Below are 23325 nucleotides of genomic sequence, written 5' to 3' on the forward strand. Positions count from 1 at the left end.
AGCAGGGTCAGCGGAGCTTTCTGCTCTGCGTCCGTCACTCCTGTGTGGGGCAGGCAGGCTGGGCCCAGGCTGGCAGGGTCGCAGCCACTGGGTCCAGGGAGGATGGGACCCTGCTGGGCGTAAAATATGGGGACGGATTGGTAAACAAGGTGGATCCACTGGTCTGCAGGGTCTGTGCATGTATAAGCCCACACTAGCTTTTGTGTTAAGGTCGAACCATGTGAAACTGCTTTTTTTTTTTAAGTTGAAAAATCTTGGATTTAGTCACCGTCACGTGGTTCATCCTAATCGCGTTCCATCTTTTTCTGTGTTTCTGACCAGATCAAAGAGAATGAAAAGGGTGTGTCCTTTTAATGACTACATGGACCCAGCCTCTGAAACCGTCTGCATCCAGAGATTTCTTAAGATCATCTATTCAGATTTGATATCTCTTTTTGTTCGACTTGGTCATTTATGTCTTCCTAAAAAGTAAAGCATTTCATTCCAGCATCCAAGATTTCAGCCTAACGCTGTATGCAATGGCCCTGGATTTGCAAAGTCGTCTTCAGATTGAGGTTCTGCCCCTTGTTCGTTTCCTAATGTTGGGTCTGTTTTCTCTCTTTTATTCATAATTAGACCTGACAGCGTTTGGTCTGGTTTTTTGTTGTTATTGTTTTGTTTGGTTGGGTTTTTTTAGATTGTTTTTGGGCTTTGCTGAGAATCAATTCTTGGACGTATTTATAACTTCTGAATTTTTTCAGTCATCTACTTTTCCAGTTTCTCCTTCTGTAGTTGTTAATTCTTTCCTCCTGCTTTCTTCAGGGTTTGTTTTGCTCATTTTCTAACTTCTAGAATTGAATGCACTTCATTTATTTTTATTCTTTTCTGCTTAATAATAAATATTATTTATTACGTCATGGTCAGGAAATGTGGCCTGTATAATTTCAGCCCCTTGGAGTTAAGTTAGCATTCTTTTACTACTTGTGTGTCTGTCTGTTCTCTTTGTATTTCTAATAGTTTTTGCTTAATATAAATCAATAAGATGTTATTCCACACAAAACTTTTTTTTATTACAAGGTGAACTTGTTTGTTACCTAGTGACACATATCCAGCTTCTTCTTTAAAAGTTATAAGCTTAAAAAAATGCCGTATTTAGTGATGTAGCTCTGAAACAGCTATTTAATATTCGCTTTTTCAACAGAGAAGTTGAATCCATTTATAGTCATTGTTTTGTTTTTAGATATTTGCTCTTCTGCGATCTTAATTTATCACAGTTGCTTTTTGTCTATTCCACTTTTTCTGGGTTTTTTTCCTTTTGGCATATTAGCTATAATTTCTTTCCTGTCTTCTCTAGTGTTCTGTGGCTATCTTTGGGTTTTTCAAAAGCACTATTTGAGCTAATAGCTCTTATTTGTCAGGGTCAAGTGTGAAATAGTATGGTTAGCATTCTGCCTCCTCAAGACAAAGATTTGTGTTCCCCACCTCATTCTGCTTCTTAGTTTTCGTCAATATGGTCTAAAGTTTTAGACTAATTTTTTTTTTTTTTTTTGAGGAAGATTAGCCCTGAGCAAACATCCACTGCCAATCCTCCTCTTTTTGCTGAGGAAGACTGGCCCTGAGCTAACATCTGTGCCCATCTTCCTCCACTTTATACGTGGGATGCCTGCCACAGCATGGCTTGCCAAGCAGTGTGTAGGTCCACACCCGGGATCCAAACTGGCAAACCCTGGGCTGCTGAAGCGGAACATGTGAACTTAAACACCAGGCCACCAGACTGGCACCTAGACTAAGTTTTTATAGTTATTTATACATACATATGCATAGTCTGATGTTCCCTTTCAAAAGCTTGAAAATTGTGTTGAGATTTGTCTTCACTTTTAGAACCAAATTTGAAATCTCTATGGTCACTGGTTTCAGTGTTCATCACCATTGCATTCATACTGTGACTTTCCCCTCATAAACTCTTATTTTTGATTCATTTCGTAGTTGGTTGGAAAATATGTTCAAGTATTTCTCTGAAAAAGGATACCTGATTGGAATATTTGCTGAGCCCTTGCACACTGAGCATGCCTTTTGTTTATTGTGGCCTGCATGCATGTGGGACAGTCTAGCTAGGTATAAAATTCTTGGGTCACAGACTTCTCCCTCCTCAAGACCTGTGGACATTGTTCCATGGTCATCTGGCCAGCTCCTTGTTGCTGTTGATTTTTAATCCGAATATTTTTTTCCTCATTGTGGTATTTCATATGTTTTACAAAGGTGTGTCTGGATGTTGGTCTGTTTTCCCAAAGAGACCTTTCCTCGTGCTGCATCTGTAGGTCTGTCTTTAGCTCGGGAGTCCTATCTTCGATTCTTGTTTCTATTCCGTTTGTCCTCTGCTGTACTTCTCTCCCAATCGTATGTCACCTCTCCACTTTCTTTCTCTCTTACATGCTTATCATTTTCTCTTTATCCTTCTCCTCTAAATATTGTGAGAGTTTCTCCAATTTATTCTCCTTGTTTCTGAATCAGTTTTCTACAGTATCATTTCTCTTTACTGCTTCCAAAGTGGATTTTAATTGTGCTACTAGATTTTTAGGTTTTGGTTTTTCCGGCTCTTTCTCTCCTGCCTCACCCTTTTTGGATCATCATACAGTCTCTTCAGCTCAGCCTAGTCTTCCCTTATGGCTTTCTTCTCCTATTTCATGGAGGCTGTGTTTTAGAATTTTTTTAGTCTGCCATGCCCGTTTGGTTACACATTGTCTATGGCTGTTTTCAGGCTGCAGTGACAGAGTTTGAATAGTGATAGAGACCGTATGGCCAGCAAAGCCTAAAATATTTACTGTTTGGCACTTTGCAAAAAATTTGCAGATCCCAGTACTAGTGTAACAGCTGGGTTCCCATCTCAGCACCAAGCTGGATGGCAGGGGAGCGTGTGCAGCTCCATCTCCAGCTCCGAGTTCCTGCCAGGCTTTCCCTTGGTTCTCTCCTGCTCTGTGGAGGTGGTATCCTCTCTCTGCTGCCTGACTTTCTCATTTTCTGTCTTCGTGATTTAGATAAAAAATGCAAGGTCAGATATCCCTGCGCACACTGTCCTTCCACTCCTGACCCTTCCATAAGCTTTCTCTCCCTGGAGGAGGGCGCCACCATTGGTGCCCCCACCCACTTCCTGCCCGTTTGTTTTCTGGTTGTTGTCTCTCTGTCGCCTTCCCTTGTTTCAGGACCTTTCTGTTCGGCAGACAGAGAGCTGTGTCCTGCGGTAAAACCTGGACAGGTTTTGCTTGTGGCACCACCATCTGCCTTTAATTAATAGAGATTGCTCCCAGATCCCAACACTGGGTCATCTGTCAGTTGAGTTTCTGGCATTAGTGTGAATTTTCATTTTTTTCATTGTCTTTATAGCTATTTTGGAGCACAAGAGGGAGAGGCCACATGGATGGCTGCCAAGTAGATGCCATTTTGAAGGAGTCAAAGCTGCATTTTAAAGCTGTGGTTTGTCCATCTTGAAGCCGTCTTTGTAGCTTTGTGTGTATTTGATAAAAGAAGAAAACACAGGAACGTTTCGTTATCCGGGGACCACTTGCTCGGTGACCTCAGTCCTCTGGAATACGACCAAAACACAGAGTCCACGAGCAGTCGGATAGCTGCCAGGGTGTCCATGTGCTGGAGGTCATTCACTTTACCCAAAGGAGGGTGTTTCAGCCTCTATCCGAGCCTGTTTACCCATGTTTTACGTACAGTTCTAACGAGCTGGGTCTCTGTTTTCCTAGCTCACAACTGCATTGGAATCAGCAAATCTGAGGGGAGTCGGGGACGTTTTACAACATAAGCACGCTGACCCAACGAGAATTTCTGGCTGACAGAAAGGAAAGACATAGGACCCACAAAAAAAAACCAAAAACCAAATAACAAATACAATTACAACTGTTGGGAGCTGGCACCATTTCCTGTAAGGGCAGCCGGCTTGAGTTAGTCTGGGAGCGCTCTCCGGTTTGAGTCAACGGCCACCTCTCGGCCTTTCCTCTGCTGAGCTGGGTGCTCCGTGCCAGTCATGGGAGCAGAGACCCGTCCCCACCTCCCGCAGCCACGGTTGCTTCCGAGAGCGGTTTCTAACCCTGGCTGCCCATTAGAATCACCTGGGGAGCTTAAAAAATCTGGACCATTAGTCTGCTCCCTGAACCTGTGAGTCAGGATGTCCTGGGGGTGGGACTCAGGCATCAGAGTTTTTTAGAGCTTATGGGTAATTCCACCATATAGCCCAGTTGGGGCCCACGGGTTGGGAGCACAGGTTCGGTGTGGACCGCCCCGTCTGCAAAATGGGGCTAATTGGCAGGGCTGGGAGCGTGCCGTGTGCCTCGATGGTGCCACGCTTGTGGCTACCACTACTGAGGGCAGACTCTTGATGTTTATGGGGATGACTGGGATTTGTCAGGCAGGGTCTGGAGCTCAATCTAATTAGGGAGTGACGGATGCCACACGTTCTAGGACAATTTCTGTCCCAGATGGCTACTTGCCTCTGGAGAGAAGAGCTGCAGACATTGCTAGGAGGGAGAGTGATGGAGAGGGAAGGGCTGAAGGCGCAGGACTAGGTGGTTGCAGTGCGGGGCTTCCCTGGGCAGGCGCTCCGGACCCTTCCTGAGCTCTGGTCTCCGTCTTGGAGATGGGACTCATGGTCCCTCCCTCCTCATGGGGTCACTGGGAGGCCTGGAGGAGCTGCCGTGCCCCAAGGTGCTCTCTGGACCTGGGCTGTCCCCCTCAGGGCTTGGACAGAGGGTGTGCCTGGACCCACGAGAGGAGGCGGTTCCTACTGACCAGAATGCAAGAACTGACATGAGCCAACGACTTTCGTAAAAAAATAACAAGAAAGCAACAAGAGTGGATTCAAGACTGTCCCGTAATGAGATCACCTGGCACCGCTTGCATTCTAATTTGCTTCCCTAGGTGGGGAGAGCAGGGAGGGGTTCCAGCCAGCTCACTTAGGGCTGCAAGGACTTACGCACAACCTGGGTTCAGCCACAGCGGTCACTTGGCTGTGAGCATCATCTGTCCCTGAGCTGGCAGGGACACGGCCGGGAGCAGCTGTTCCCCACGGTCAAGTGCAGCGTGATGATGGTGGTGCCAGTGCCATTGACCTGTGTGTTTGGCCGCCATCACCTCGCATCTCGACCTCGCGGGCTTGGCCACGGTCGAATGCAGGCCGTTCTCTCTGGACGACCCAGTCCATGCATTCCAAGAGGTCCCTATTCCAGTAACCAACCAGCCATCCAGCTGGCAGGCAGGACTGGCATTGTAGCCTCTGGTATCCCTGGCAGGGCATCCTGGGGGGAGTCCAAGGGCTTGGGCCACAGGGAAGCAGAAGGGGGGCTGTTTTCTTCCCATTTCCTGAGCCTGGTTCCTAACTGGGTACTCCAGGAAGCTGGCTCAGGAGGCAGCAGGCAGCTGCCAGGCCCGTGGCTCCCAGGGCAATGGGATGGAGCTGTTTTGACTTTAAGTGAGGCCCCAGTCAGTGCATCCTGGGACCTTGAAGGAGGCAGCTGCCTCCTGGAGTCCTCACCTGGGGTGAGGTCTGAATATTCCCCACAGATCTGAGCTATAGGCTGGGGACACAGGTGGCTCTGGGGGGCCTGACTTCCTGCCCTGGCTCTGGCCTGCGCTCCCTATATACACATCACTCTTTAGCCCCACCTCACTTTGCTTGCCCTCTGCCAGGTGAGGAGCTGGTCCCTGCTCCTCGGGAGTTGCCTGGGTGTGTGTGCATCCCCTTCACCTTTCTGGTCCCCTTGTCCTCGCCCCTCACCAGGACACACACCCCACCCACTTCCACCACCCCATGCTGTCATTGCTCCTAGAACAAACTGGGCCCTCTGCAGCCCCCAGGCCAGGCTGGCTGGTCTTCCTGCCAGCAGTCTGGGAGTTGCTGGAATACAGGGCAGTCCTCATCCCCACCTCTGGGCTTAACATCCTCCTCACTAGGAGGGGGAATCTGCTGGCGTTTGCTGAGACACAGCGTGGTGTAACCAAGAGTGCAGTGACGTCGGCATCTCAGACCCACCTTCCAGGCCAGCCTTGGCACTAGCTGTCTGGGGCGCATTGCACAGGTGGCTGTTTTCTCATCTGCAGAGTGGGAACAACACACACACATCAAAGACTTTTTGTGAGAATTGACTGAGATCCAGCAGGTCGAGTTGTGGCGCAGGGCAGCCTGGAGGACTTATTGGGCCTCTGTGGTGGGCCGGCCACCATGCTAAGAGTGTCGCACGCGGACTTTGTAAAGGAATTGCGTCACCTCATTCAAAGAGGAGAAAGAGCTGACTGGGAGAGGGCTCGCTGGGCTGGCCTGGGAGGTTTGCCTTCAGTGGGCTGACACAGGCCACCCCAGGAGAAGCAGGCCGATGGCTGGCAGGCAGGCCCCGGGCCCCGCACGTCCTGCCCGGCTCCCGCTTGGACTCCGGGAAGCCCCCGAGGTGATACCCAGCAGACCGGCCCGGCAGCCCTGTCTCCCAGCAGTAGGGCCCATTAGAATTGAAATCTTCTTCGGGGGGCATTTTATTTGCACACTCCAGTAGAGTGGACACCAAAGGGGTTTTCTAATGCTTCATGGGCTGCTAATTTCCTCTGTGACCTCTTTTGTTGGGGCCTGACCCCAGCCAGAGGCTCCGCGCCATGAAAGCCAGCGCCTGACACAGACCCGGGGCACCGGGTGACAATGAGGCCTCTATCGGCTTTAATCAGGCTCCAGTTGCGTCTTAAGAACAGGGGGAATTTGTGTGGCGCTCAGAAGCCCTGGGTGGCACAATACGGGAGCCCCCAAGTCCCTCATGGAGGCCAAGGGGGCTGCAGGCCGCGGCTGCGGGATTCGTCAGGCTGGAGGGGGTGGGTCGGGCGGGGGCCCTTTGTCCCAAGCGCCGCTTCAGAAGGCTGCCCTGAATGGCTGCCCGCTCCTGGCCCATGGGTATCACAGGCCTCTGGGTATTTAGGGAGGAGGCGGCCTCCACTCGGCCGCCAGCCTATTCATCGCCAGCCTAATTAGGTTTTGTCTGTGCTCTCCCCTCCCTGCAGACTGCGATTCCTACTGCAAGGCCTCCAAAGGGAAGCTGAAGATTAACATGAAAAAGTACTGCAAGAAGGACTATGGTGAGTGCAGGGAAGGGGGAGGGGCACGTGACCAGCCCGGAGCTGGGGTCGGGGTGCAGGTGGCCCTGCGAGGGTGTTGGTCTGGAGTCCCTGTGACCAGACAGGTGCTGAGCTGGATGGATCCCATGCCCAGGAATGTCTCATCTCTTCCACTTTGGCCCTCAGAGGCAAGGGGCTTGAGGGGCCACAGGGCACAAGCGCTGGGCTTTCCCCATCGCCCTGCAGGGAGGCATCCAGGCCAGTGGGGCCCACCTGAGGCTGGGATTCCCAGGCTGGCCTCTGGCCCTCACTCTGCCCCGAGGGGCTGTGTGGCCGCAGACCAGTCACTTTACCTCTCTGGTCTTCAGTCCCCTCATCCACATTGTGGGCATTCAACCTGAGCAGCTGCTTGTTCAAAGTGAGGCGGTGCAGGTGTCAGGAAAGGGGTGGGAGCTTGGCGGTGTGTGTAAAGTGCAGCTTCCTGAAGCCGCCTTCTTCTGGGCTGAGCTGGGTCCAGGAATCCACATTGTAAACGGCTCGCTGGTAATTCTGATGCATCAGAAGTTTGAGCACAACTGAATGGGGATCTCTGAGGACCTTTTTCAGCCGGGACCTATGGGGCTGGCGGCCCTGGGGGCCACCAGCAGAGACTCCCTATCACCTGAGCTCTCAGGCTCCCTTTGCTGAGAAGGGGGTGTCCCGTCCCCCGACTCTCACTGCGCACCGGCCCTGGAGACGGTGGACTGTCCTTTTCCGCTCTCTGTAAGCGTGTCCTGAGAATTCCCTCGAGCCAGCCCTGCCCCGTGGGAGGTGAGGAGCCAGCTTCGTGGTTTCTGGTCCCTGAGAGAGTCCACGCGGGCTGCAGGCCGGCGCTGGCCAGACACCACGTGATGCAGGGTCGAGTTCTGACTGCAGTCACGGGGGGGTGGGAGGCCATCGGAGAGCCTGCGGGAGGAGAGGAGCCCTTAGTGGCCCACGGGCAGGTGTGGGCAGAGAGTGAGGGGCATCTCAGAGCCAGAGAGCAAATGAAAGTGCCGAGAGGATGCTCCAGATGTCCACTGGTGGAGCTGGGAAGGCCCCTGTGCAAAGACCAGGGCAGCCGAGGCCCCCATCACCTGGCCAGGAAGTAGCTTCGGCCTGAACCCAAGCCTGGCTCTCTCTGCCATGGGGCCTCCTCCTGACCTGGGCTGCCTGGCTGATTTGGGCTGGGCCTCCCTTCCCAGTGCCTGACAGTCCTCTCTGCCCACCTCCCCACTCCAGCTGGATGTGGCCCTGTCTCGCCTGCGAAGTGGGGCCTCTGCTCATCCACGGGGGGCTGGGTGGGAGGGGAGGAGGCAAGAACCAGAGCTGCAAGAAGTGGGCTGAGAAGGAAGGGCCCCTGGTGAGAAGGCTCATCGTCTGGAACCCGTGCTCCATCCTTCTGCCCCGAGAGGGCGGGCAGCCCGGCCTTGGATGATGGGCCACATGGGGGTCCTGACTGATGGTGGGGGGCACGCACGGAGGCACGCACACCGCATGCTGAAACCAGGGCGCCGTTCCAGTGAGCCAGCCGCACTGCCCACGGGCTGCCTGGCCACCCACTGGCCAAAGCCAGAGCGCCTGGCAGGGTTTGTGGGTCAATTCAGAAGTCGCCAGGCTGAGGATATCCCCGTTCCAGATCCCTCTGGGGTCCACAGTAAATTCTTAAAAGCCCTTTTAAAGTACTTGCATCCCAAGGCAGTGCAGAAACTTCCAGCTCCCCCCGGGAAAACAAATGTAGGGGTGGTTTAGAGATAAAGGAAGTGCTGTCCCCCAGCCAGGATGACAGCCACAAGGATGGGCCCCAGGTTGTTTTGGACGATGCCTGTGTGGCCCCAAGCTGTAGGGCCTCGTCCTCCCAGCCCCAGCCGTCTGTGTCTACTGGGCACTGCAAGGTGGCAGTCCTGTGGGAGGAGGACTCGGGCCCAAGGGTTCTGCCACATTCCCCGGGTTGGGGTCTGGGGCTCAAGCATGGGCCGTCTACACAGGCCTGGAGAGCCCAGGGTCACCGAAGTGCCTCTCCGCCTGCCTCCCCCTCACCCCCCCGCCCAGAACGGGGTAGAGGAGAAGGAAGAGGCGGCACACTGGGGAAGCAGTGATTTGATTTCAGCCTTGAAGCATCCTTGCAGTAGGCATGTGGAGAGGGGGCTAGGAGAAGGGAAGAGTAAGCGGTCTTTCTGTGAGGTGCTGACCCACAGCCTGGGGGCCTGATTGGACTTTGTTTCACAGTCACCAAAACAGTTCCCGTTTTCCACTTGGTTCTATTTGACTCAGTCCCGTTTTGTTCTCTCCTGACTTCTTTCCCCCCATTGGATTCTGCTCCCCCACTGACCTTCCGGGGGACACTCTGGCCCCCTCTGAGCTCTTCAGACCCCTTCAACCACCAGCAGGCAGGTCCCCTCTCTCTGCCAAAGCAAGCCTGACACCTTCTTTTTATAGACCCAGAGGGGCCCCCTAGGGCCTCCCTGAGCCCCAGACCTGCCGTGGGCCCCCCCGGGCAACAGGGGGCTTCCCTCCTGGGGGTGGGGAGCGGTGGCGCTCAACCTCCGGGTTCCCTTTGCACTCTGCTCCCTGACTCAGTCCTTGTCTTTCCCCTACTCCCATGGATCATCAGAGTGAAGCCAGTGTCACAGGCGGCGGGCTTCGCTTCTCCCGTGTCGCAGGTGGGGACGCTGGCCCAGTTGGCTGAGGTGACTTGCTCTGCGGAGGCCCAGCCTCCTGCTCCTTCCACAGTGGCCTTCCCTGGGCTCCCCACGACACACACACACATCGCATTTAGCCCCAAGGCCAAGAGGGACGAGGGACTGTCTGGTGTGCCCACCTTTCCAGACGTCATCGCCGCCATCCTGGCTCCTGCCCCCATGCCTGCTGCCCAGGCGTCCACATATCTGCTACGGAGCAAGACTCAAGGAACAGCAGATGCAGGAGAAAGCAGGGTGCCCTCTCTGGGAGCTGACGAGGTGTGAAGCTGTGTGCCATCAGCTTTAATGTCCTTCTAACTGTCCCCGCCTGTTGCCCCAAGGCTGGGGCTGGCGCTGCCCCCTCCTATTCCTGCAAAGACCTTGGGGGTTTCTGGTCCCCAGGACTGTCCCTAATACTCTTGGGGTCACCTAAAAGTTGGGGAGCATCGCCACCCTAGCTCAGTGTCTAGGCCTGTATGTTTAGGCAGGAGGTGGGACAAAGAGGTGTCAGGAGAGGGCTCACGGGAACGCAGCAGGGTGGGCTGGCAGGGCCTCGAGGGAGGCTTGCTAAGGAGTGAGTGGCATCTGCACGGCCTGGGCAGGGGCCCTGGTAACGCCGGGGCCCACGGGTGCAGCAGGAGGCCAGCCCAGCAGCAGCTGCAGGCCTGGCTCTGAGGCCGGAGGCCAGGTCCCTGGTCTGGCTCTGCAGGACCTTGTGGAGAATCTGTCCTGCATCCTGCGGGGACCCTGGACCCCGGATGAAGTGTGAGTAGGGGCGTCCCTCCCACACCTGGGGCAGGCCTGGGCCAGCGCCGGGGAAGATGAGCAGGAAGAGGAGGAGGAGGGGAGGAGGGCCCTGGCCTGGGGGTCGGGGAGTAGGCGAGGCTGCTGCAGCAGGCCAGGCCAGGGAGGGCCGGGAGGAGGCTGGGAGGTGCCGCGTAATCCCTGCTCTCTGACTGACACGCCGGCAGGGAGCCAATTAGGAAACACATTTCCTTCGCTTACAGCCAGGGCACTTGGATGTTCCAGAAGCTGCTAATTAGAACCTGGGGTTTGCTGCCCCTGCTGGGTGAAGAGCAGGCCCCAGACCCCCTTCCTCCTCTGAGGCCAGCTCACGAGAGTCTTGATATTGTGCTGTGGGAGGTCACGGATGTGGGTCTCTCCTGACCGGGGCAGTGGCCAGTGGATGGAAGGCTAGGGGAGGCAGAGGCAACGAGAAATGCCCTGGGGCTGGCTTGGGGTGTGCGGGGCCTGCCTTCTGTGCTCTAGGGTTTGTCCCCAATGAGAGAGGGCCCACCCGGGGCACGACTGGGGTGGGCACCAAGCAAGGCAAGAAGGAATTGGGTGGGTGGAGGGCCTCAGGGCCAAGAGACCCCGTGATAGGGAAGGGTGGCTGTTCCACTCCTGTCTGTAGGGAGAGGGGCGCTGGCCCCCAAATCTGGAGAGATTCCTCATTTCCTCTGTGACTTTGGACAGGGAGCCCCATCAGCCTGGGCCTCAGTGTTGTCATCTGTCACCTGGAGGTGTGATCAAGGGGACATGACATCCTTCTAGATAAGACCCATCGCAGCCCCACCAGGCCAGGTGCCACCTCCGAGGGCAGGGGTCCAGCGTGACACTTCTTTGCCATCCCACCTCTCCCAGGGCCACCTCAGTCCTCTGTTGCCCTCTAGGGGACTCCAGCTCACCTTGCAAATGCTTGAAAAGGCACCAGCCTTTAGAGAAGGCTCAGTGTGGAGCCGTTGTTCCCGGACAGCAGGTTCTGTTATTTTCAAGGGCGTTAGCAGTTCCTGCCAACTTCTCAGGAAAACCGAGCCTCGGAGGGGCCCTTCCTCTGTGAAAATGCTCCGAGTGAGTGTGAGCATGTGTATGTGACTGTATGTGTGCAGGTGTGTGTGCCAGTGTGTGCATGTCCACTGCAAAGTCTGTGCCCTGGCCGGCCGCTTCCGTAAAGGCTGAGCACATCCCTGCTGGAGTCTCCTGCTTTACGGCATGTGTACTGGAAGCACGCTCTCCAGAACCTTCCACCAGTAGAGTTAAGGTGATGCGGATGACAAGGTGACATGTTGATCCCAGGGCTTTTGTTGTATGGGGATGTGGGGCAGGCCTGGCCAGGGCCCAGGCGTCTCTCGGGTGAGGCCTGGCGAGGGTTTCAGGCCCGAACCCCCTTGGCTGGTGTGGGAAACCCCACCTTGTAGCATCCCCATCCACCTGGCGTGGAAGGGGGCTCAGGGCGCCTGACTCTCCTGCCCCCTGGCCTTCCACTGTGAGCCCCTCCCCCGGCCCTGCCCTCCTTCCTTTCGCTCTTCCCTTTTCCCGCCTTCCTCTTCATTGTCTTGTCCCTGTGCACCTCTGGAGGCCCCGCCGTCCTGGCCTCACACCCCTCCTCAGGTTTGCACAGGCGCCGCACATGCACATAATCACAGTGGTGCACGTCCCAGGAAGTCCAGCTCCCTCACACGCCCTTCCCCCCAGGAAGGGTTTCGTCCTTGCACACTCATTGAGCACCCACTGTGTGCCCTGTCATGTCCTGGGTGCTGAGCTTACAGATATGGAGGAGACACAGGCTTAGCTCCCCAGGAGCTTACATTACAGCCTAGGGGGGAGACAGACACACGGACGAGACCATAGCAGGCGGATGTGTGGCCAGGGTCCAGCCTGAGGCGGGCATAAGCAGGACGTGGCCCATCCTCCGGAGAAGATGGAGAGGGAGGGCTTCCTGGAGGAGGGAACCCCAGCAGCCAGTGTTCACTGGGCAAAGCAGGGCTCCTAGGCAGAGGAAGAACGGCCTCTAAGCACAGAGGCCGGCTGGGGTGATGGGAGAAGAGCAAGTGTGGGATGTGAGATGCGGGAGAGGCTAGTGTGGGCCTCAAGGCCATGTCCACGTCCACGTGCAGAAACTGCTCTGACCCCCCGAGAGCTGGTCCAGCTCCTGTCAGCCCTTGGGGCTCCTGCCTGCTTTCCGAGCCGTCCCCTCAGGTGGCCTGGGGGCTACCGCCTGCCTCTTCCTTCTCCCTGGGATTCAGAAACAGGGAAGACAGCTCACATTCTCAAAGGTGAGATCATCTCACTTTTGCCAGTTCTTGGAAAAATTATTCGTTCCCAGAAATGTTTATTAGTCACCCCTTTTGTTGAAAGGCATCTTGGCACCACCAGATGGAAAAATCAGAATGCTTTTCACAAGATGACTTGTCTCAAGTATTCCTCCTGAAATCCCACAGGGATCATTTCTGAGGATACCACTCGAGGGGGAAGTTCTGTTGGCATCGCGGGGAGAAGCCGGGTTTGCTGGGCTCAGTGTGTGCGCGTATGTGCTTTCTGGGGGACCCCGTGGCAGAAGTGGGCCTGGAGACCTATGCAGAATTCTGATTGATAGCAGCATCCCCTGTGTGCCCTGGTGCCTCCTGGCACAGTGGAAACCCACGAGAAGAGGCCTTGCCCGGCCAGTGGCTTCTCCCTCCCCGGCCAGGCCCTGGACCAGCACCTCAGCTTCGTTCTCATTCTCATTGAAGCCTCAAAAACACCTGAGAGGGAGGGGATTTTTATTTCTGTCAATGGGATGGTGAGACTCAGCGAGATAAAATAACAGGCCCAAGAGCAGGGACTCCACGGCCAAGGTCTTTCTCCTCCCCCAGGCCAGGGCCCCGGGCCTTTGGCAGCACAGAGTGGGCACGGCAGTCCCTTAGGAGGACACCTGCCTCTCAGCTCCTGATAAGCCTCAGGGGAAAAGCCGCCAAGACATCTTCACAGGGGACCATGCAGGAGTAGTCACCATGGTGTTGGGGTGACTGTCACTGTGGTGGGGCTGTCAGATTGAGCCAAGGTGATGGCAGGGATGCCAGTGATGGTGACAGAGGTGGGGTTGGCACACCCATTCTGGTGATGGGCGGGGCCATGTGGTGGAGGAAGGTCCTGGGCAGATCCGTGTGGAGGCGGGCGTGGAGATGATGCTGGTGGTGCGACTGACTGCCCGTTACCATGGTGCTGGTGTGGATTAGAGGGTGGGGATGGCAGATGGAACCTGGCCCTTGCCTGGCTCTGTCTAGCTGCTCAGGCGGATGAGCAGGGGTGATGGGGAGAGTCTTACACTCAGGCATCTTTTCCTCCAGCCAGCCCTGGGGACGTGGGGCCTCAGCAAATGATGGCCTCTCCCCCTCTTTACACTCCCTCCCTTCCTTCCCTTGACCTTGGGGTCACTAGCTTTCCTGATCAGGATCAATCCCATCAAGTGCAGAGAACTGGACAGGTTATCAGCCCCGCCCTGGGGATAAAGTTCCTGCATCTACAGCATGCTGTGACTTCGGGCCTTGGGTGTGAGTACAGATGTTAAGAGGGGCGCACTGGGGGCTGTCTGCCCACAGGGAGGGCTGCCTGGGGAAGTAGGCAGTTGGCAGGGCCCTGGCTGAGGCTGGAAGACAGCTGGTGGCAATGGCTGGGAGAGGCCAGCCGCCGCCCCCCCGCCCAGCATCGCCCCTAGCTCCAGGAAGCAGGACGAAGGGCAGCCAGCAGCACGTGGCATGGTGTATCAGAGGCTCACTGACCCTTCCCTGGGGGTCACTGGCCCCCTGGGGATCCTCCGATTTCCCCAGCCAGATGTGACCTCCCCCCGGGCCCCCTGGGAGTGCTAGCTCCATATGGAGGCCAGATGTGGAGCTGGCTCCGTGTGAGTCAGCCTGAGGTCTCGGAATGCGGGTGACCACCAGGTTGGGCAGGGAGGGCTGGTGGGCCCCAGTGACAGCTGATCTGCAGGGGTCTGCACTGACGGGGCCTCCTGCCGCCCTTCCCAGCACAGCGACTCTCATCCCCACAGATGGGACGCAGAGCCGGGCCTCCCACTACTGCGGGCAGGCTCCCACGGGCACTCGTCTGTCCCCCTCCCTGGAGCTTCCTCCTGTCTTCTTTCCTCACACTGTTTCACTGTTTTCCCTCCTCTGAATGTCCTGCTTTTAGGAAGGAAGGGTGCATGGGGAAGGCTCTCAGCTGCCGCGAAACCGGCTAATGAAAGCTGTCTCCTCCCGTTTCACAGATGGGGAGACTGAGGCTCAGAGTGGGGCTGGGGGAGGCAGGGATATCCCCATGGCACTGGGAGAGCTGGTGCAGAGTCGGGGCTGGGGGACACAGCCTTGTCTTATCCCCACTCACCAGGGACTGTCTCCAGGATCACAGAGCACTCTCCCACCTGTGCCGGCCTCGGGTGGGCAATTTCCCCATCAGGGTGGATCCGGTGGGTCCTGATAATCCCTAAAATTAGTGCCTTTGACACCGAGGACCCCAGCACCCCAGTGGCTGTTCCCTGGGCTTCCTCCCCAAGACCCACCCCATAGTCTTCACACACCTGCCAGCTCCACCTGCCTGTGCAGGGCTCAGGCCTGAGACGGGAGATGTGAGCGGTCGGCCACCGCACCTGAGGGCACCACACCCTCCCCAGCAGCCTGGGGAGCTGCTGAGGTGGGCGTGGCGTAAGACCGGGAACACCTGTTCCAGTGCTCGCTGGCACCTGAGCTGATTCTCCCAGGTGGGTGTGGCTGGCGCAGGGTCACCCTGGGCTGTGGCCTCCCCCAGCATGGCTCTGGCGCTCTGGTCTGGGTCCTGCTTTGGGTCCTGTTTCAGGGCCTCTTTTGGGGTCTCCTTGGGGAAGCAGGTTCCATCCTCTGAGGGCGGTTTAACTTTTAGAAGCCAGATCCAAGTGCTGTCTTCAGAGGGTGTATGAGGGGACCAGAGGAGCTCCTGGATGCCCCCCTCCTAGGACTGGTGTCCTGGGAGTGGCCAGAAGCACCAGCCCAGCTGCGGTGGAGTGGCTGCTCTGCTCTCTCCTGCAGGGGAGCCTGGCTGGAGAGGGGGTGTGGACGGGACTGTTGTCTGGGGCTCTCAGACCAAACTCCCGCTGTGGAGTGCATATAAATTTGCGGCCAGAAGCATTCTCCGCACCAGGCTTTCTGTGAGCCCTCGAGGCCACAGGGCCTGGGGGATCTGGGGGTGATGAGGGTCCTGTCCCAAGGCCACGTGGGGAAGGCCAACCCTCTTGCCTTCCCCTCCTTGTGAGGCCCGGCCGTTGATGCTGAGATTACCGGCCTGGGGTGAGGGCACTCACTGTTCCACCTTCTCAGTTGGTTGGTTCCCAGCAGCAAAGCCAGCAGGCCCTGCCCTCCCTGTTGCCCTGTGTGTGTGGAGGGGCCAGGTCAGGGGACCAGATTGGGCTGCTCCTGCCAGCATGGGAGGCAGGTGTGGGTGGTGGGGCATCTCATGAGGCTGTGTGAGGCCCTCCAGGGAGGCCCTCGGTCACCCTCCAGGATGACATTCTGGCAGCTCTGACCAGGTCCGTGGTGGGTCGGGGACAAGCACTGGGCCAGGAGTCAGCCAGGCTGTTCGGTTCCTCCTGACTGAGAGAGGGTGGAAACCCCAGGCTTTTTCCCTGGGCAGCGGGTTCTCTCTCCCTCGGGCTGCTTTGTGGGAGGGACGAGCCCCCATAATGAGGGCACCCAGCCGGGGCAGGCAGGGCCCAGGTCCACTCTCCTCTGACCCTCTTGTAAAGCAAGGTGGCCAGTCTGCTGATGTCTTCTTGCTTGCGAGCTGGGGGTGCAGGTGGCCAGGCCAGCAGTGACCAGCTCCAGGGAACAGGGCTCATGTCTTCCTGAGTTCCCCAGGTCTCCTGGTGTCCCCTCCTCCGTGGATCCTCATGCAATCAGATGGTCTCAGCACCTGACCCCTCTCCCTCCCAAGAAAAGAGCCTAAGCACCTGGCAGGGGGTGCCAGGACCCGGCAGGGGAACTGAGGCGGCCTCCACATTGCTATTCGTTCTGAGAGGAGGAGGTATGCTGTTACTTCTTTGGCTGAGGGAGAAGAGGGGAACCTTTAGCCAGCTCTAAGTTGGGTGTCCCCACCTCAATGAAGGTCTGAGGCAGGGCGTTGAGGGGGTGGCAGGAGGTGGCAGCCCCGGGCTTCCTGAGCATCCTGGGGAGCAGCTGTGGCTGGTGGCGGGTCTGGCTACAGTGAGCCTCCCACCCTCCACCTCGTGCAATGAAAACTGGGCGGGGGCTGCTGCGGCACCCTATCCTGGGTGTGTTGGCCCTGCCCGGCCGCCCTGCATCCCGATGCCGCACACCTGCTCCATTGGCTCACCCCTCCCTGCCAGCAGGTTAGCACCCCAGAAACTTGGCCCTGCTCAGCGGTTTCTGTCCTTCCAGGGGACTGGGAACCACGTGGTCCGAGCTGCGTTTTATGAAAGCAGCTGCAGCTCGTGACACGCTTTCTATCCTAGGGGATTTCTGGGGCTGCGAGGTTTTAATGGTTTCTGTGGGGTTAGTGTCCTCCCCCGTTCGTCCTGGCCGCAGTCTCTGCGGCAGATGGGCGACAAGCCTTCCCTGGCTGGACTGGCCCCACAGGAAGGTATGGCTGGGCGGGGGAGGCCAGGGGCTGACCACCCAGCCTCCCTGGGTGGGGTGGCTGCTGGGAAGCCCCTGGGGCCTGCCCCAAGCATCCTGTCAGTCTCGGAGACCTGCCTGTGGATGTGTTCCTGCACTCAGGGCCTGCGAGGAGTAGAGGACTGGAGGAGGACAGCCGGCCGTCCCTGGGGCCTGTGCCTCGGCCACTCCCCCGGCCCGGCCCTGCAGGTTGTCTGTCTCTGGCTGGCCGGCAGATGAATGAGCAACAAGTGTCTACTCCTCGCTGACCCAGCAGCTTTCCTAGAACCTGGCCTGGGCCGGAGCTTTGATCCCAGTGGGAGGTCCCCAAAACCTGCAAGAGGGGGCGTCAGTCAACTAGGAGCTACCTCCTGCATTAACTGTCCAAGGTGGTGGCAATGCCAGGTCCTCGGAGGGCCCCGAGCTGGGGCCAGGAGGGAGGGAGGGAGGTAGGCTTTGAATGAACAGGAGCTCTGGACAGAGGACAGGGCTGCTGCCGGCAGTCGCCCTTTGGAGGAACCCAAGCGCATGATGGGACCTGGGGCTTCTCACTCCACAGGTCGCCTTTGATGACCCTGTGATTTCCCAGTGTTAGGACTCTGTAGAGGTTGAGGCACCCTGGGAAGGATGGCCAAAGGTCTGTTCCTATGGAAGGACACAGTGGTGCCTCGCACTGCGGCCAGGTATGCAGTCAAGAGCAGACAAGAGAACCCTCGTCTCGGGTTGGGCAAGGCACCCAGCCTGGCAGGGCCTGCCTCCGAGGCCCCTGCCCCTTGGCCAGAGCCAGCACAGCTCTGGCACAAGCTGTTCTTGCTCATGCTGGCCTCCGTGGGCCTGGCCCTTGTCCTCTTCTCACGCCTTGGTGTCGCGGCTAGCCCCCCAGAGCCAGGTGCAGGCCTCTGCTGAGGGACAGAGGAGCATGTTCCCACGCCAGCTGGAGCGGCAGGCTCGAGTTAGAGCAGGGCAGCTCAGTCCTCATAGCCCTGCCCTGGGGGCCGAGAAGGGTTCCCTGCAGGAAGGTTCTTCCTGTGAGCCCCAGAATTGCGGCCCCACCCCGCCTGCACCCTTGCTCCCAGCTCTGTGGCCGGCTGCAGGAAGGAAGGGTTTACAGCACAGAGATGTGGGGCAGCCAGGGATGACGAGGCCAGGAGACACAGTGCAGCCTGGCTCCTGGCACCCGGAGGCCGACTCCTTGCTCTCTGGAGACTGTGCGAGTGCTCCCTGCTTTTCCATGGGCAGCTGCTCCATCCTGCAGACTCTTGTCCTCCACAGCTTGCTGGGGGCGCTCATGGGGGCAACAGCTCCATTGGGCCTTCTGGAGCCAGCCTCCCCTGTCTGCCTCAGGGGCTCCAGGTCTCACACCCCCATGCCTGCTTTTGCTGCCCTAGAGCAGAGCAGCTGCCTAGCCTGAGCCCTCATTTTGCTGGTGAGCAAGGGCTTGGAAGAAGGGGGTGGACCATTCACAGTGTGGACCCCAAGTGGGGCTGCTTCTACTTAGAGAGGGGCCCGAAGCATCAGCAGCTGGGGGCCAGGCTGCCCTTCCCAGACAGAGAATGGCACCCTAGCTTCAAGCTGGGACCCTCTTCCTGCAAACTAGTCTCTACTTGAAGGGGTCTCAGAGTGCCTCTTATGGGCCTGGTCTGATCTCACGGTCTGTTTTCTGAGGGTCAGCTCATCACCCTCATTTCTGAATACAGGATGGGGGATCCTCACCAGACCCCACGTTCTGGCCTCACTGAGGTCAATTTAGGACGAGGTCAGTGCAAGGACAGTGGGGGCTCAGGCATGCTAAGGGCTGAGGCCAATTGGCCCGGGGTGAGTGTCGGGTGGGTGTAAGGGGCCCGCCCTCAGGAGCCGTGGTCCTAGGATGGGCAGAGCTGCCCACGGCCACTGTGTGCAACCCCCAGTTGGGCAATGCCACAGGCACCCAGGAGACCCCAGTCCTTCCCGGCTCCCAGCCAGCAGGGTGGTGGGAGGCCGTGGCAGCCCCACACTACCCTGTGCAGAGCAGGTCTGCCGGGGGTCCCAGCTGCAGCGTGTCTTTTGCATGTTTTCAGCTGTCTGTGCCCTGCAGGGGCCTGGCCCGTGCACTGCATGTGCAGCCTATGCTTGGCGGGCTGTGTAATGTGCAGAGGCGTTGCCTGGGGCAGCGGAAATGTAGAGTTTCTCCAGCATAATCACATGAGTCCTGCCACCACCCTCCCTGCCCCTGCCCCCAGGCCTGTGCTGCCCCACCCTGCGGCCAGGGTGCTGTGGTGGGGGAAGGAGGACAAGGCTGGTGCTTTGTCCTGGTGACCAGCGTGCGCTGCTTTGGCCCCTGGATTCTCAAGGACGGCAAGGTGTCCAGGGGTGGGTACCCCCTTGGGGCTGCCTCCTCAGTGTTAAGTGAGTCCCCTTCAGGCCTGTGCTGGCTGGACCTGGGGAAGTGGGGGTGGGGGTGGGGGTGGGGGTGGCTTTGGACGCCCTACCTGTTTCCGGGGCATTCCGAGGGAACAGGGAGCTCCAGACCAGGGAGGGTGGCCAGGGGTCAGTCCTCCTGCTGTGAAGGGCCACATCCTTGCAGGGCCTGGGGGTAAGAAGGGCCTGGAGGGCCAGCCCATGGCCTGAGCTTGTCCAGCCAGCTCTCCTCCCAGCACAGCTGGGAGGCCTCTGCAGTCCTGCCCTCCCACCTGGCCCTGAGCTGAGGCCCAGGATCCCCAGGGCCCTCGATTCCAATGGTGTGAGCTTGCTCGGGCTGCCAGAACAAAGTACCACAGACTGGGGGCCTTAAACAACAGACATTTATTTTCTCACAGTTCTGGAGGCTGGAAGTACTAGATTAAGGTGTTGGCAGGGTTGGTTCCTTCTGAGGCCTCTCTCCTTCGCTCGAAGATGGCTGTCTTCTCGCTGTGACTTCACGCGCTCTTCCCTCTGTGTGCGTGTGTCCTGATCTCTTCTTATGAGGACACCAGTCATGCTGGATCAGGGCCCACCCTAATAACTTCATTTTAACTTAATCCCCTCTTGAAAGACCCTCTCTCCAAATACTGTCACATTCTGAGGTCCTGGGGGTTAGGGCTTCAACATACGAATGTGGGGGGGCACATAGTCCAGCCCATAACACCAAGAGATGCTCAGTGCCTGGAACCAAAGCTGCATTCTCCAGGAGCCCCAGCCACAGGCGCCTTCCGCAGCATCCTCGTCGGGCCACCTCTGCCCACCCGGCTGGGGTGACATTGTGGCTGTGCCAGGGGCCTGAGGTCCCACACGGTGAGACAGCTGCATCCTGAAGGAGGCTCATTCTGTATTCAGCTCAGTCCTGAGGAGAGGAAACCGGGGCTCTCAGGGATGCCGGGGGTGGCTCCCCCGTCGCTGAGCTGAGGGGCACTCAGTTGCCACGGTGACCTCCGTCTGCACAGTCAAACACATCGGCCCAGCCACTTCTCCAGGCTGGAGGGCTCCCCCTCCAGAGTTCACACTGAGTGTTGAGTCCCTTGGTGACAAAAACATGGAAACGGTTGCCATGGCAGCCATTCTTTGGAGCCCTCAGACTGGAGTGCAAAGTTCAAGATGCCCAGGAACAGCTGAAAAGAAAATATGGGAAAATCTGCTACTTCCCTCACCCCAGAAGGATGAGTTGGATGGTGTTTGATGCTCCCTGAGCCTAGCCATTCCTGCCCCTCCCCATTGCCCTGGGCCGAGCGTGGGCACAAGAGGGGAACAGGGACGTTCCTGGGAATGAAGGTGGCAGAGTGGCCCCCAGAGACCTTGAGAGAGGCTGGCCAGCATGGGAGGCCAGGCCGAGCTGTGGGTGGGCCCAGGGCCTGGAGCTAAGTGGGCAGGTGATGACTGCTTGGCATTCTTTGGGGACATGTCCTCGTGGCTGCTGGAGCCACTGGGCCTGCCTGTGTCTCAGTTTCTTCACCTGAATCTGGAGAGACAAACTGCGGCTCCTTTCCCAGGAGGGCTCCTGTCCACTCAGGATGGGGAAGGTGGCCAAAGTCCCCTTCAATGGAGGTTGGTGCAGCAGAGGCCTCTCCATTTATCGCCTGGAATGATTATAGGTCCCCCAGCAGTTCCCAAGTAGGCCCATGGGGCTCTGGTGACCTGAGATGCACCAGCCAAAGGGTTCTGCAGTCAGAGTTGTTTGGGAAACCAACACACAACACACACACACACACACACATACACACTCTTTGTCGATTAAAGGCTCTGAAACGTCCTGCGGTAAGGAAACCTCTTGACTTTGTTTAACCCAGTATTTCACAAGTTTATTTGAACAAAGTTCCCCCGTTTTTAAAAACACATTTCCTCCTATTTTAAAATACCTCAATATCCTACAGAAATAATATTTGTTAACACTGACTAGGGCACTGATTCTCCAAGTGTGTTACCTGGATCAGCAGCATCACCACCTGGGAGTTTGTGAGAAATGCATGTCCCGGGCCCCCTCTAGATCTATTGAGTCAAAAACTCTGGGGTGGGGCCCAGCCATGTGTGTCTGACTAGCCCTCCGGGGGATTCTGATGCATGCTCCACTTTGAGAACCCCTGCACTAGGGGAAATACCAGCAGGGAATTGGGAGGAAGGGGAATTGGTGGGGGGGAAGCCTGGCAGGGACGGGAGGCGGGTGTACAAGGCCCATGGACTCTGCTAGGGCCAGGTGGAAGGGCAGGTTCAGGGTGCACCACCCCGGGACACTGAGATCCCATTATGGTTTTCTGAGATTGGGCCAGGGGCAAGGTGTGTGTCTGGAGGTGTCGTGAGGCTTGGTGTTAAGTGACTGGGGCATTTGGAAATGCCCAGGGGGCCACCTGAGGAGGTTACCCCCTAGCCTGTGAGGAGTGGTCTGCACTACTCTGAGGGCACCTGCCCTGGGCAGATTGGACTCTACCCAGAGTGCTGGCGGGATGCGGGTCCCATTCCTATAGGTTTCCTCTGGCCTTCCTAGACCCTAAGAGGAGGCTTGTCCCCATAGGCAGTGCTGCATGGCACCTTTAAAATAGGCAGGAGGTCAGGCTCCGTGGAGTAGTGGCGCTGGCCCAGATATCCGCAGGTGGGGTTCCACGTCCAGCTTTGCCGCCACCCGCCCATCACTCCGTAGGGTACCCTGTGCAGTCACTTCTCAGCTCTGGGCCTCCTTTTCCTTCTCCATCAAAAGGCTGCCCCATCCTCGGCCTCAGAGACGGAGGGGGAAGGCAGGGCCAACCTAGCCGCAGGAACTGGGGTCCCAGGCGGCACTCCTCGGCCGGTGGCCCACTCGCCTGCCTGTGCTTCCTTGCAGCCGTCCAGATCCATATCCTGAAGGCGGACAAAGCGGGGGACTGGTGGAAGTTCACGGTGAACATCATCTCTGTGTACAAGCAGGGCACGAGCCGCATCCGCCGCGGTGACCAGAGCCTGTGGATCCGCTCGCGGGACATCGCCTGCAAGTGCCCCAAAATCAAGCCCCTCAAGAAGTACCTGCTGCTAGGCAACGCAGAGGACTCGCCCGACCAGAGCGGCATCGTGGCCGACAAGAGCAGCCTGGTGATCCAGTGGCGGGACACGTGGGCGCGGCGGCTGCGCAAGTTCCAGCAGCGCGAGAAGAAGGGCAAGTGCAAGAAGGCCTAGCGCGGCGGCGGCGGCGCGCCGGGCGGGCGGGTGGGCGGGGCGAGCGGCGGCGCGGACTCGGCCCGGGCTGCGTTCCCAGGCGAGGCGGGGCGGGGCCGCGGGCGGCGCGGGGCGGGGCGGCCGGCGGCCCCTCCCCCGGCCCCGCCCCCAGCCCCCGCCCCGCGCACCCCGGGCCCTGGAGAGACGAGGACGAGACTTAGCTACCTCACGGGTTCCTTCCAGAGCAGAGCCGCGCTGCCCTCGGGCCGGGGGCGCCGCGGAGGGGCGGGCGGCCTGACCCGGGTCCGAGGGATGGGCGGGCGCCGAGTCGCGCAGGCGGAGCCGCCCCCGCGGCGCGTGGATGGTGATGGAGAAGGGGACGTGAGGAGGAGAGCTGTGAATTCTCAGGCCCGCGGCCTGTGCGGGGGGGCTGAGCCAGCCCGGCCAGACCACCACCCCAAACACAATAGACCGGAAATCCCTTCCTTTTCCCTCGACTCTTCTTTGGGAATTCCCGCAGGACCCCTGGTTGTGACAACTTGGGCCTCATGGAAGGGGCCTGGCGAGCATTTGGGGGAGATGAA

At 58.0% G+C, this 23325-nt stretch overlaps 1 protein-coding gene across 3 annotated transcripts in view; it reads left to right on the forward strand.

The window, feature by feature from the left end:
- Positions 1-22800, forward strand: part of NTN1 (netrin 1) — a 186854-nt gene extending 164054 nt beyond the window's left edge. For all 3 annotated transcript variants that reach the window (XM_070561059.1, XM_070561060.1, XM_070561058.1), the window contains exons 6-7: positions 7018-7092; positions 22434-22800. In XM_070561059.1, the coding sequence (XP_070417160.1) occupies positions 7018-7092; positions 22434-22762 (404 nt within the window). In that variant the 3' untranslated portion in view covers positions 22763-22800. The remainder of the gene's footprint in view (positions 1-7017; positions 7093-22433) is intronic.
- Positions 22801-23325: the final 525 nt, after the last annotated feature.

This window comes from Equus przewalskii, chromosome 10, assembly GCF_037783145.1.
Source record: "Equus przewalskii isolate Varuska chromosome 10, EquPr2, whole genome shotgun sequence".
In the NCBI taxonomy this organism is placed as follows: Eukaryota; Metazoa; Chordata; class Mammalia; order Perissodactyla; family Equidae; genus Equus; species Equus przewalskii.